The sequence below is a fragment of the Bidens hawaiensis genome, unplaced genomic scaffold, assembly GCF_021521415.1.
Source record: "Bidens hawaiensis isolate Kalapana, Puna unplaced genomic scaffold, B.hawaiensis_p1.1 tig00059784_1, whole genome shotgun sequence".
NCBI lineage: Eukaryota > Viridiplantae > Streptophyta > Magnoliopsida > Asterales > Asteraceae > Bidens > Bidens hawaiensis.
In genome coordinates, this window is record NW_027500750.1 from 66,374 (window position 1) to 80,669 (window position 14,296).

General features: G+C 39.7%; 1 protein-coding gene across 1 annotated transcript; it reads left to right on the forward strand.

Moving 5' to 3' along the window:
- The first annotated feature begins 741 nt into the window (after window positions 1-741).
- LOC143602757 (inositol diphosphatase DSP1-like) lies at window positions 742-4,053 on the forward strand. Its single transcript, XM_077079764.1, has 5 exons — window positions 742-1,034; window positions 2,412-2,505; window positions 3,335-3,392; window positions 3,488-3,531; window positions 3,643-4,053. The coding sequence occupies exons 1-5, from the start codon at window positions 799-801 to the stop codon at window positions 3,829-3,831; spliced, it is 621 nt and encodes a 206-aa protein (XP_076935879.1). The 5' UTR covers window positions 742-798; the 3' UTR covers window positions 3,832-4,053.
- The last annotated feature ends 10,243 nt before the right edge of the window (window positions 4,054-14,296 follow it).

Here is a 14,296-nt window from a genome sequence, read left to right on the forward strand (position 1 = left end):
TAGATCCCTTGATGGATCGATGATAATATCATAATATGGGCAACTGACTCAATTAGCATCGAGAAGGCACTATTGATCACAACTTGCTTTATCCCTAGGGATTTATGGGGACGTTTTTGAAAAGTGTTCAACGGGTCATGCACAGTAACATATCGACACATAGAAAATATAACCGACGGGATTGTAGAATCAATTAAAACTCGACACTTGGCATGAGTCTGACAAACCCGACCAGATTTTTGAGCATCTTGGGGTTTTCGTCCAAATCTCGTATTTAAATCCTTTTGTAAAAAACAGTCTCTTCAGACGGTTTTTTTATGTTTCTTATCTGATCCGTTCAAATTATGATTATTCCTAACTTCTTCATCTTCATCTTCTAAATCTTCATCTACATCTTTATGTAAACATAAATGACGTGTTTCACCATTTTGTCCTGATATTATAAACCTTTGACCCATTCACACCAATATATCAATGTTAAACGTAACTTTCACACTTTATCCAAAAGAAAATATCGTGTTATGAACATGACATATTGACCATGTCTAGAAGCAAAAGAAGACCTCTTGTGGGTCAATATTTATTTTCCAATAAGCAGAAACCAAGAAACCAAGAAGAAGGCTAGAAGAGGGAGTACCACTACACCATCTTTGACTAGCCACTAACCACACGCCACGTGTCATACACCTCTCACCTCCACCCTATGTAAACCACCCTAACTTATTATTATTATTAATAACCGCCATATTATTAGTCTCTCTTCATTCATCATCTCTTAACAAACTCTCACTCTCTGCAATGAAACTACACCAGGAACTCAACCAATTGGATCGTGACACGTGTCGCACGATCGAAGTCATTCAACCGGAGATCAAGCAATCAATCACGGCCGTTGATAAGTTTGATTCCGACGGCGATGAGCTGTACACGCCGCCGCTTAATTTTTCAATGGTGGATAACGGAATATTCCGTTCTGGATTCCCTGATTCCGCTAATTTTGCGTTTCTTAAAACCCTAGGGCTTCAGTCTATTGTGTATGTGTTACTCTAATTATGATTCAATTGTTGTACCAAAAATACCGATACCAAATTTATAAAAATATTTAGTTACCAATACGGTACCAAATGCTCACGAGTTCGATGAGCATTTGGTACCGGTTGTAGAAATTCGGCATCGGTATTTTCGATACCGGTACCATATACAGATGAGTACCTGGTATAGAGCTGGCATCGGTTCGGTACGGTAATCGATACTGGTTTTTTAAAAAAATTGGTATCCAATACTGAACCTATAGCGAATTTATGTAAAAGTGTGAGCATTTGGTACCGGTAGTAGAAATTCGGTGTAGGTATTTTCGATACCGGTACCATATAGAGATGAGTATTTGATAACAAGTACCGGTATCGTACCGGTATCGGTTAGGTGCGGTGCAGTAATCGATACCAAATTTTTAAAAATTTTGTACCGGTACTGAACCGATACCGGTACGGTACCGGTGCCGAAATACCGATACCAAATTTTTAAAAGATCTGGTACCGACTACCGTATCGAATCGATACCAGTTTAGTACCGATACTCGTTACCAAATACTCATCTATATATGGTACCGGTATCCAAAATAATGATACCGAATTTCTACAACCGGTACCAAATAGTCAAATACTCATCCCTGCTATATGATACCCTTATCGTAAATATTGATACTAAATTTCTAAAAGAAAGGTATCGAATACTGTACAAACCCATACCGGTACTCGTTACCAATTACTCTGTATGTATTAGTACCGAAGATACTGGTACCGAATATTTAAAAAAAATTGGTGCCAAATGGGCAAATAATGTAGATAGAGTACCTGTGTTCGGTATCAAATGCTGGCACTGCGTTCTCGAGTTTTTAATTAAAAGAAAGGAAAGTATAAGATTGGATAGGATGGGAGAAGAAAAGAAAGTAGATGTTTAATGAAAAATGAAAGAAAGGGAAAGAAAATAAATGTTTAATTACATTCTTTAGTTTAAATGAAAAGAAAGGAAAAGAAAAAAATGTGTAGTTTTACAAATATAGCCTTTTGAAAATAATTATTAGATGTAGATAGAAGGGTAAAGTGGTAATTTTAAATATTTATTCTTTCCTTTCTTTTCAAATCATGCCAAATTGGCAAGAAAACTTTGGGACTTAAAACACACAAGTTTTCCTATCATTTCCTATAATTTCTTTTATAAAAAAAACTCAAGAATGAATATTCAAACTAAAATCTTATCATTTCCTTTCTTATATCATGAAAAAAAAATTCAAGAATACAGTGCAGGTGTGAGTCATATGCCAGATTTTGTTAATTACTACCTATCAACTTGCGTATTTGTTTTTGAGACGAAATCTGACTGTTTTTTTGTTGTTTTGTGTTGGTTTCTAGATATTTGTGTCCTGAACCATATCCGGAGCATAATATGGAGTTTTTGAAGGCTAATAATATTCATTTGTTTCAGTTTGGAATTGAAGGAACTAAGGTATTATAGGATCATATTTTAGTCTATTATTTGCACCTATATTAGTTATGGTGGTTTCCAAAGTAGATTAGGCAGTGTTGTAGAAATCGCGATGGGGCGTAGATTAATCGGAAATCAGAGGGCTACCGATTTGATTTCACCTAAACGGCCCCTATAATCGGCACCAATGAAAATGAGTCCAAAAAAACTAGTCAAAAATGGTAAAATGCTTATTTTGAAAAATTATATAAAATTTTGTATATATATATAATTAATAATTTTGGAAAATTACAGATAAACATCCAATCCGATTAATCACTATTAATTGCTAGCTGTATCCCACCGCCCGTCTAACGCCTGACGAGTTCTACAACACTGGATTTCGGTGAATACAGTTTGTACTTTGGTATTAAAGAGATTAGAGGAACTAATCTACTTCCTAATCTAGAGAGAGTGAGTATAATAATGGAAGTGAGTTGTATTTCTCTTAATGATTTAGTGCAAATGATTACTTAACTATTCTTAACAAACTCAACTTATAAACTAACTAACCGAATGCACCAATTCAATATTATTGATCATATGGTTTGTACTTTGGTTTTTTTAGAAATTAAAGAAACTAATCTTCTCCTAATCTAGAGAGAGAGTATAATAATGGAAGTGAAATGTATTTCTCTAAATGATTTAGTACACATGAATTGATTACTTAGCTACTCTTAACAAACTCTAAGTAATTCAATATTAGTAACTCTTTAACATGTTTGATCATATGGTTTAAGTTTCAAAGCATTCATTATCTCTCGTAACACGTATGATAGTATTAATAGTATTAATGCCGATATCTTTGCAGGAACCGTTCGTTAACATCCCTGAAGACATGATTCGTGAAGCGTTAAAAGTTGTTCTTGGTATGCAATCTATACCCTTAAAACATTAATCACAAGTTATAATATTAATACCATTTGGGCCTTTTCTCATTATACTTTATTATTGTTTTTTGCAGATGTAAGAAATCACCCTTTGTTAATCCACTGCAAAAGAGGCAAGGTATTATCATATTCCACATGCTGTGATAATATTATCATTATTATTATTATCTTCTGTATCTTCATATTCAAGGATGTTATTAACGGTTACTGTTGTTTTTACTTTTTACAGCATCGAACGGGTTGTTTAGTGGGATGTTTAAGAAAGATACAAAGATGGTGTTTAACTTCAATCTTCGACGAGTATCAAAGATTTGCAGCTGCAAAAGCTAGGCTTTCAGATCAAAGGTTTATTGAACTTTTTGATGCATCAGGATTCAAAGACATACCACCATGCCCTTGTTCTTGTTCTAGGAGGTAAAGATTAAGGGCGTTTTCGTCCTTTTACTTTCAACGGATTGGAATAAACGGAATAGGCATTGATTTCGCGGAATATGTTTTTAGCAGTTCAGGAATGATGTTTGACATTCCTTGAGGATTACTTAAATCGGTTTTTCTCGTTGTTAGGGTTTTAGTAAATTGTTAATGTACCCGATTAAACAAGTTGAAATTTAGTGTATATCGAGTTATTTTGTTGTTAAAAGCTCATTTTTTTGGTTGTGAACTTGTGATTTTCAAAATTAACTTCATACGAGAATCAGTTTCGGATTGCTTATTAAAACTATTTATCTGCTTATTGTTTCCTAAATAAACAGCTTTAGTAATGAACAACGGAATCGATAAAGATCCGATAAGTGAAAACCCGTATTATGAAGAATAATATAATTGAAGGGATGATTGGTGTTTTCACTAAATTGGTATGTTAATGAAGATAATATTAAGCTTAAGAAGATAAAAAAGACGAAATAATCTTAATAATTCTTCCAAGAAATGAAGACCAAACAATCTTAATCAACAGCGTGTTAACTAGTGCTGAAAATGTAACTTTCACGGGTTACAATGGGACGTAGGTGCAAACTAGATTAGAACCTAAAACCTTTGCTGATGTAGAATTGGACACTTACGAGGCGCTTAACGTCCTACTCTTCTTTAAGGTTAGCATCTTATTGTTTGTATTACTTGAAAAGAGTCCCAATGTACCTTCATAGTGAGGACATAGGGTTGGATCTCTTTTTATCTTACTTTTTTTTTTATTTTTTTCCAAATAATATTTTATTTTAGCTAATTTAAAGGGTAAGATGGCAAGATGGGGTCATATGATGACTTGACCAATACAGATTCTCTTGTATTATTTCTTGACATTCTCTATTACTTTGTTCCCCTTTTGGATAGTCTTTATTTGTTGCTAGCATAAGTGCATGTGCTTTTCACATGGTGGTTGGTCTCTTTGTATCCACTTATTGTTGCATTTTATTGAAATAAAAACAAACGCCAATGGAATAATGTATACATTGTTCCAGATAGAATCTATACATTTATCTTGGATTCTCTTATCATCAAACTCTCACATATCTTAAGCTCTTTCATTTATCTCAAAAATGTGACTTGAACCATCCAACTTATAAATGTGGCCTATATGGCTATATCTAGTCATCTAACTATTTACCAACAAAACATTATAAACAGTGACTTTTTTTTAAAAACGGAGGCGGAAATATATCTATATCAATACTGTAGCGAGTAACTAGAGAGAACTGGAGAACAAATAGTCAGATACCACATACAATCCCCTGAGGAGGTTGGAAAGTTATGAGATTTATCGAACACCATAATTGCCAATCAACATTCCTGCGCTTTGTTCGAGCCTTCAACCAAATATACGAATTTGTTTTGATCCCCCCCCCACCCATGTAAGGAGGTATGCTTGCTTTTGATAATTCTTTCATTGTGCGCTTATCAAATTGACCAATACGTTATCAAGAAAAATGCACTACTGCTTTTATTACGGGTATCGATAAGTGAAGATTACCAGGGCTTTGAAGCAATTCATGCACCAAGCAACATTTTGTATATGGAATCCTATGCTATGCCATGACATTCAAATGGACTATTGTTTCTTGTTCTAGGCATGTGCAAAATCCGAACCATAAATGAAACATAAACTATTAATAAAATTAACCAAAACTAAACAAAACCAACGGTTATAGTTAAGTAAGCACGATTAAGCTACCATTATGTTGTGTACAGTCTGTAATTACAACGTGTGTTCAATCAACATTTTATGGGGCTATTCACCGAATCTAACCATATTTTCGGTTCTGGAGACATTTACTGAATATTTTATGACTATACGAAAGAATCCGATCAATTTGATGTCCAAAGAGCTTTCCCGTGGCACGTTCGAAATATTTCTACTACGGCTAAAGGGGTATGTTCACCGTCAGCCCGAAAAAGCTGAGTATGGAGCTATTCACCGAATCTGGCCATATTTTCGGTCATGGAGACCTCCATCGAATATATTATGACTCTATGAAAGAATCAGATCAATTTGATGTCCCTAAAGCTTTCCCGTGGCCCGTTCGAAATTTTGCTACTACGGCCAAAGGGGTATGTTCACCGTCAGCCCGAAAAAGCTGAGTATGGGGCTATTCAACGAATCTGACCATATTTTTGGTCCTAGAGATCTCCATCGAATATATTATGACCCTACGAAAGAATCAGATCAATTTTATGTCCCTAGAGCTTTACTGTGGCCCGTTCGAAATTTTGCTACTACAACCAAAGGGTATGTTCACCGTCAGCCCGAAAAAGCTGAATATGGGGTTATTCACCGAATCTGGCCATATTTTCGGTCATGGAGACCTCCATCGAATATATTATGACCCTACGAAAGAATCAGATCAATTTGATGTCCCTAAAGCTTTCCCGTGGCCCGCTCGAAGTTTTTCTACTACGGCCAAAGAGGTATGTTCCCCGTCAGCCCGAAAAAGCTGAGTATGGGGCTATTCACCGAATCTGACCATTTTTTCGGTCCTGGAGACCTCTATCGAATATTTTATGACCCTAAGAAAAAATAGGATCAATTTGATGACCCTAAAGCTTTCGCGTGACCCGTTCAAAATTTTGCGACTACAGCCAAAGTTTATGTTCACCGTCAGCCCGAAAAAAACTGAGTATGGGGATATTCACCAAATTTGATCAAATTTTCGGTCCTGGAGACCTCAATCGAATACTTTATGACCCTACAAAAGAATTGGATATATTTTATGTCCCAAGCGCTTTCCCGTGCAGTCAAACCAACTCTCATATGAGCTCCCGTTCGAAATTTTGCTACTACGACCAAAGGGGTATGTTCACCGTCAGTTCGAAAAAGCTGATTATTGGGCTATTCACCGAATCTGGCCATATTTTCGGTTCTGGAGACCTCCATCGAATATATTATAACCCTATGAAAGAATCGGATCAATTTTATGACCCTAAAGCTTTCCCGTGGCCCGTTCGAAATTTGCTACTACGACCAAAGGGGTATGTTCACCGTTAGCCCGAAAAACCTGAGTATGGGGCTATTCACCGAATCTGACCATATTTTCGGTCTTGGAGACCTCCATCGAATATATTATGACCCTACGAAATAATCGGATCAATTTGATGTCCCTAAAGCTTTCCCGTGGCCCGTTCGAAATTTTGCTACTACGGCCAAAGGGGTATGTTCACCGTCAGCCCGAAAAAGCTGAGTATGGGGCTATTCACCGAATCTGGCCATATTTTTTGTCCTGGAGACCTCTAAGAATATTTTATGACCCTACGAAAGAATCAGATCAATTTGAAGTCCCTAGAGCTTTCCCGTGGTTCGTTCGAAATTTTCTACTACGGCCAAAGGGGTAGGTTCACCTTCAGCCCGGAAAACCTGAGTATGGGGCAATTGACCGAATTTGATCATATTTTCTGTCTTGGAGAACTCCGTCGAATATTTTATGACCCTACAAAAGAATCGGATCAATTTTATGTCCCAAGCGCTTTCCCGTTGCCCGTTCGCAATTTTGCTACTACGGCCAAAGGGGTATGTTCACCGTTAGCCCGAAGAACCTGAGTATAGGGCTATTCAATGAATCTGACCATATTTTTGGTCCTGGAGACCTCTATCGAATATATTATGACCCTACGTAAGAATCAGATCAATTTGATATCCCTAGAGCTTTCCCGTGGCCCGTTCTAAATTTTGCTACTTCGGCCACTGGGGAGTGTTAACCGTAGGCCCGAAAAAGCTGAGTATGGGGCTATTCAACGAATCCGACCATATTTTTGGTCATGGAGACCTCCATCGAATTTATTTTGAACCTATGAAAGAATCGGATCAATTTGATGTCCCTAAAGCTTTTCTGTGACCCGTTCGAAATTTTGCTACTACGGCCAAAGGGGTATGTTCACCGTCAGCCTGAAAAAGCTGAGTATGGGGCTATTCACCGAGTCTGGCCATATTTTCGGTCCTGGAGACCTCCATCGAATATATTATTACCATACGAAAGAATCGGATCAATTTGATATCTCTAAAGCTTTCTCGTGGCCCGTTCGAAATTTTGCTACTACGGCCAAAGGGTATGTTCACCGTCAGCCTGAAAAAGCTGAGTATGGGAATATTCACCGAATCAGACCATATTTTCGGTCCTAGAGACCTCGATCGAAAATTTTATGACCCTACGAAAAAAGTAGATCAATTTGATGTCCCTAGATATTTCTCGTGGCACGTTCGAAATTTTCCTACTACGGCCAAAGAGGTATGTTCATCGTCAGCCGAAAAACTGAGTATGGGGCTATTCACCGAATCCGACCATATTTTCGGTTCTGGAGACATCTAATGAATATTTTATGACCATACAAAAGAATCGTATCAATTTGATGTCCCTAGAGCTTTCTCGTGGCCCGTTCGAAAAATTTTGCTACTACGGCCAAAGAGGTATATTCACTGTCAGCCGAAAAAGCTGAGTATGGGGCTATTCACAAAATCTGGCCATATTTTCGGTCCTCGAGACCTCCATCGAATATTTTATGACACTACGAAAGAATCAGATCAATTTGATGTTTCCAAAGCTTTCCCGTGGCCCGTTCGAAAATTTTCTACTATGGCCAAAGGGGTATGTTCACCGTCAGCCCGAAAAAGTTGAGTATGGGGCTATTCACCGAATCTGACCATTCTTTCGGTGCTGGAAACCTCTATCAAATATTTTATGACCCTACGAAAGAATCCGATCAATTTGATGTCCTTAGAGATTTTGCGTGGCCCGTTCGAAATTTTGCTACTACGGCCAAAGGGGTGTGTTCACCGTCAGCCCGAAAAAGCTGAGTATGGGGCTATTTACCGAATCTGGCCATATTTTCGGTCATGGCGACCTCCATCGAGTATATTACGAATCTACGAAAGTATCAGATCAATTTGATGTCCCTAAAGCTTTGCCGTGGTTCGTTCGAAATTTTGCTACTACGGCCAAAGGGGTATGATCACCGTCAGCCCGAAAAAGCTGAGTATGGGGCTATTCACCGAATCTGGCCATATTGTCGGTCCTGGAGACCTCCATCGAATATATTATGATCCTACGAAAGAATCAGATCAATTTTATGTCCCTAGAGCTTTACTGTGGCCCGTTCGAAATTTTGCTACTACAGCCAAAGGGTATGTTCACCGTTAGCCCAAAAAAACTGAGTAAGGGGTTATTCACCAAATCTGATCATATTTTCGGTCCTGGAGACCTCCATCGAATATTTTATGACCCTACGAAAGAATCGGATCAATATTATGTCCCAAGCGCTTTCCCTTAGCCTGTTCGAAATTTTGCTACTACGACCAAAGGGGTATGTTCACCGTCAGTCCGAAAAAGCTGATTATGGGGCTATTCACTGAATCTGGCCATATTTTCGGTCCTAGAGAGCTCCATCGAATATATTATGACCCTATGAAAAATCGGATCAATTTAATGACCCCAAAGCTTTCCCGTGGCCCATTCGAAATTTGCTACTACGGACAAACGGGTATGTTCTCCGTCAGCCCGAAAAAACTGAGTATGAGGCTATTCACCGAATCTGACCATATGTTATGTTCACCGTCAGCCCGAAAAAGTTGAGTATGGGGCTATTCACCGAATCTGACCATATTTTCGGTTCTGGAGACATCTATTGAATATTTTATGACCATACGAAAGAATAATATCAATTTGATGTCCCTAAATCTTTCACGTGGCCCGTTCGGAATTTTCCGTATATTTTCGGTCCTGGAGACCTCCATCAAACATATTATGACCCTACGAAAAAATCGGATCAATTTAATGTCCCTAGAGCTTTCCCGTGGCCCGTACGAAATTTTGCTACTACGGCTAAAGGAGTATATTCACCGTCAGCCCGAAAAAGCTCAGTATGGGGCTATTCACCGAATATGGCCATATTTTCGGTTCTTGACACATCTATTGAATATTTTATAACCATACGAAAGAATCCGATCAATTTGATGTCCCTAAAGCTTTTTCGTGGCCCGTTCGGAATTTTCCTACTACGACCAAAGGGGTATGTTCACCGTTAGCCCGAAAAAGCTGAGTATGGGGCAATTCACCGAATATGGCCATATTTTCAGTCCTGGAGACCTCCATCGAATATATTATGACCCTACGACAGAATCGGATCAATTTGATGTCACTAGAGCTTTCCCGTAGCCCGTTCGAAATTTTGCTACTATCGCCAAAGGGATGTTCACCGTCAGCCCGAAAAAGCTGAGTTTGGGGCTATTCACCAATATGACCATATTTTCGGTTTTGGAAACATCTATTGAATATTTTATGACCATACGAAAGAATCCGATCAATTTGACATCCCTAATTCTTTCTCGCGGCCCGTTCAGAATTATCCTACTACGGCCAAAGGCGTATGTTCACCGTCAGCCCGAAAAAGCTGAGTATGGGGCTATTCACCGAATCTGACGATATTTTCGGTTCTTGAGACATCTATTGAATATTTTATGACCCTACGAAAGAATCCGATCAATTTGATGTCCCTAAAGCTTTCTCGTGTCCCGATCGGAATTTTCCTACTACGACCAAAGGGGTATGTTCACCGTCAGCCCGAAAAAGCTGAGTATGGGGCTATTCAAAGAATCTGGCCATATTTTCGGTCCTGTAGACCTCCATCGAATATATTATGACCCTACGAAAGAATCGGATCAATTTGATGTCCCTAGAGCTTTCCCGTGGCCCGTTCGAAATTTTGCTACTACGACCAAAGGGGTATGTTCACCGTCAGCCCGAAAAAGTTGAGTTTGGGGCTATTCACCGAATCTGGACAAATTTTCGGTCCTGGAGACCTCCATCGAATATATTATGACCCTACGAAATAATCGGATCAATTTGATGTCCCTATAGCTTTCCCGTGGCCCGTTTGAAATTTTGCTACTACGACCTAATAGGTATGTTCTCCATCAGCCCGAAAAAGCTGCGTATGGGACTATTCACCGAATCTGGACATATTTCGGTTTTGGAGACCTCCATCGAATATATCATGACCCTACTAAACAATCGGATCAATTTGATGTCCGTAGAGCTTTCCCGTGTCCCGTTCGAAATTTTGCTATTACGGCCAAATGGGTATGTTCGCCGTCAGCCCGAAAAACTGAGTATGGGGCTATTCACAGAATCTGGCCATATTTTCGGTCCTGGAGACCTCCATCGATTATATTATGACCCTACGAAAGAACCAGATCAATTTGGTTTCCGTAAAGCTTTCCCATGGCCCGTTCTAAATTTTGCTACTACGGCCAAAATGGAATGTTCACCGTCAGCACGAAAAAGTTGAGTATGGGGCTATTCACCGAATCTGACCATGTTTTCGGTTCTGGAGACATCTATTGAATATTTTTTGACCATACGAAAGAATCCGATCAATTTGATGTCCTTAAACCATTCCCGTGGCCCGTTCGGAATTATCCTACTACGGCCAAATGGGTATGTTCACCGTCAGCCCAAAAAAGCTGAGTATGAGGCTATTCACCAAATATGGCCATATTTTTAGTCCAGAAGACCTCCATCAAACATTTTATGACCCTACGAAAGAGTCGGATCAATTTGATGTCCCTAGAGCTTTCCCGTGGCCCGTACGAAATTTTTCTACTACGGCCAAAGGGTATGTTCACCGTCAGCCCGAAAAAGCTGAGTATGGGGCTATTCACCGAATATGGCCATATTTTCGGTCTTGGAGACCTCCATCGAATATATTATGACCCTACGAAAGAATCGGATCAATTTGATGTCCCTAGAGCTTTCCCGTGGCCTGTTCGAAATTTTGTTATTACGGCCAAAAGGGTATGTTCATCATCATCCCGAAAAAGCTGAGTATGGGGCTATTCACTGAATCTGGCTATATTTTCGGTCCTGGAGACCTCCATCGAATATATTATGACCCTACGAAAGAATCGGATCAATTTGATGTCCCTAAAGCTTTCCCGTGGCCCGTTCGAAATTTTGCTACTACGGCCAAAGGGGTATGTTCACCGTCTTCCTGGAAAATCTGAGTATGGGGCTATTCACCGAATATGGCCATATTTTCGGTCCTGAAGACTTCCATCGAATATATTCTGACCCTTCGAAAGAATCGTATCAATTTTATGTCCCTAGAGCTTTCCCGTGACCCGTTCTAAATTTTGCTACTACGGCCAAAGGGGTATGTTCACCGTCAGCCCGAAAAAGTTAAGTATGGGGCTATTCTCAGAATCTGACCATATTTTGGATTCTGGAGACATCTATTGAATATTTTATGACCATACGAAAGAATCCGATCAATTTGATGTCCGTAAAGCTTTCCCGTGGCCCGTTTGGAATTTCCTACTACGGCCAAAGGGGTATGTTCACCGTCAGCCCGAAAAAGCTGAGTATGGGGCTATTCACCGAATATGGCCATATTACCGGTCCTGGAGACCTCCAACGAATATATTATGACACTACGAAAGAATCGAATCAATTTGATGTCCTTAGAACTTTCCGTGGTCCGTTCGAAATTTTGCTACTACGGCCAAAGGGGTATGTTCACCGTCAGCCCGAAAAAGTTGAGTATGGGCTATTCACCGAATCTGACCATATTTTAGATTCTGGAGATATCTATTGAATATTTTATGACCATACGAAGGAATTCGATCAATTTGATGTCCCTAAATCTTTCACGTGGCCCGTTCGAAATTTCCTACAACGGCCAAAAGGGTATGTTCACCGTCAGCCCGAAAAAGCTGAGTATGGGGGTATTCACCGAATATGGCCATATTTTCGGTCCTAGAGACCTCCATCGAATATATTATGACCCAATGAAAGAATCGGATCAATTTGATGTCCCTAGAGCTTTACCGTGGCCCGTTCGAAATTTTGTAATTACGGCCAAAGGAGTATGTTCACCGTCAGCCAGAAAAAGTTGATTATGGGGCTATTAACCGAATCTGACCATATTTTCGATTCTGGAGACATCTATTGTATATTTTATGACCATACGAAAGAATCCGATCAATTTGATTTCCCTAAAGCTTTCCCGTGGCCCGTTCGAAATTTTCTAACTACGGCCAAAGGGGTATGTTCACCGTCAGCCCGAAAAAGCTCAGTATGGGGCTATTCACCGAATATGGCCATATTTTCGGTTCTTGAGACATCTATTGAATATTTTATGACCATACGAAAGAATCCGATCAATTTGATGTCCCTAAAGCTTTCTCGTGGCCCGTTCGGAATTTTCCTACTACGACCAAAGGGGTATGTTCACCGTCAGCCCGAAAAAGCTGAGTATGGGGCAATTCACCGAATATGGCCATATTTTCAGTCCTGGAGACCTCCATCGAATATATTTGACCCTACGACAGAATCGGATCAATTTGATGTCACTAGAGCTTTCCCGTAGCCCGTTCGAAATTTTGCTACTACCGCCAAAGGGATGTTCACCGTCAGCCCGAAAAAGCTGAGTTTGGGGCTATTCACCAATATGACCATATTTTCGGTTTTGGAAACATCTATTGAATATTTTATGACCATACGAAAGAATCCGATCAATCTGACGTCCCTAATTCTTTCCCGCGCCCGTTCGGAATTATCCTACTACGGCCAAAGGCGTATGTTCACCATCAGCCCGAAAAAGCTGAGTATGGGGCTATTCACCGAATCTGACGATATTTTCGGTTCTTGAGACATCTATTGAATATTTTATGACCCTACGAAAGAATCCGATCAATTTGATGTCCCTAAAGCTTTCTCGTGTCCCGATCGGAATTTTCCTACTACGACCAAAGGGGTATGTTCACCGTCAGCCCGAAAAAGCTGAGTATGGGGCTATTCACCGAATCTGGCCATATTTTCGGTCCTGTAGACCTCCATCGAATATATTATGACCCTACGAAAGAATCGGATCAATTTGATGTCCCTAGAGCTTTCCCGTGGCCCGTTCGAAATTTTGCTACTACGACCAAATGGGTATGTTCACCGTCAGCCCGAAAAAGTTGAGTTTGGGGCTATTCACCGAATCTGGACAAATTTTCGGTCCTGGAGACCTCCATCGAATATATTATGACCCCACGAAATAATCGGATCAATTTGATGTCTCTATAGCTTTCCCGTGGCCCGTTTGAAATTTTGCTACTACGACCTAATGGGTATGTTCTCCATCAGCCCGAAAAAGCTGCGTATGGGACTATTCACCGAATCTGGACATATTTCGGTTTTGGAGACCTCCATCGAATATATTATGACCCTACGAAACAATCGGATCAATTTGATGTCCATAGAGCTTTCACGTGTCCCGTTCGAAATTTTGCTATTACGGCAAAATGGGTATGTTCACCGTCAGCCCGAAAAACTGTGTATGGGGCTATTCACCGAATCTGGCCATATTTTCAGTCCTGGAGACCTCCATCGATTATATTATGACCCTACGAAAGAATCGGA

What these genes read in the sequence shown, in the direction of transcription:
- LOC143602757 (XM_077079764.1), top strand. Translation starts at nt 799, where the DNA reads ATGAAACTACACCAGGAACTCAACCAATTGGATCGTGACACGTGTCGC. An exon ending in CTAGGGCTTCAGTCTATTGT is followed by an intron (nt 1,035 to 2,411) that starts GTATGTGTTACT and finishes GTTGGTTTCTAG; the next exon opens with ATATTTGTGTCCTGAACCAT. An exon ending in TCCACTGCAAAAGAGGCAAG is followed by an intron (nt 3,532 to 3,642) that starts GTATTATCATAT and finishes TACTTTTTACAG; the next exon opens with CATCGAACGGGTTGTTTAGT.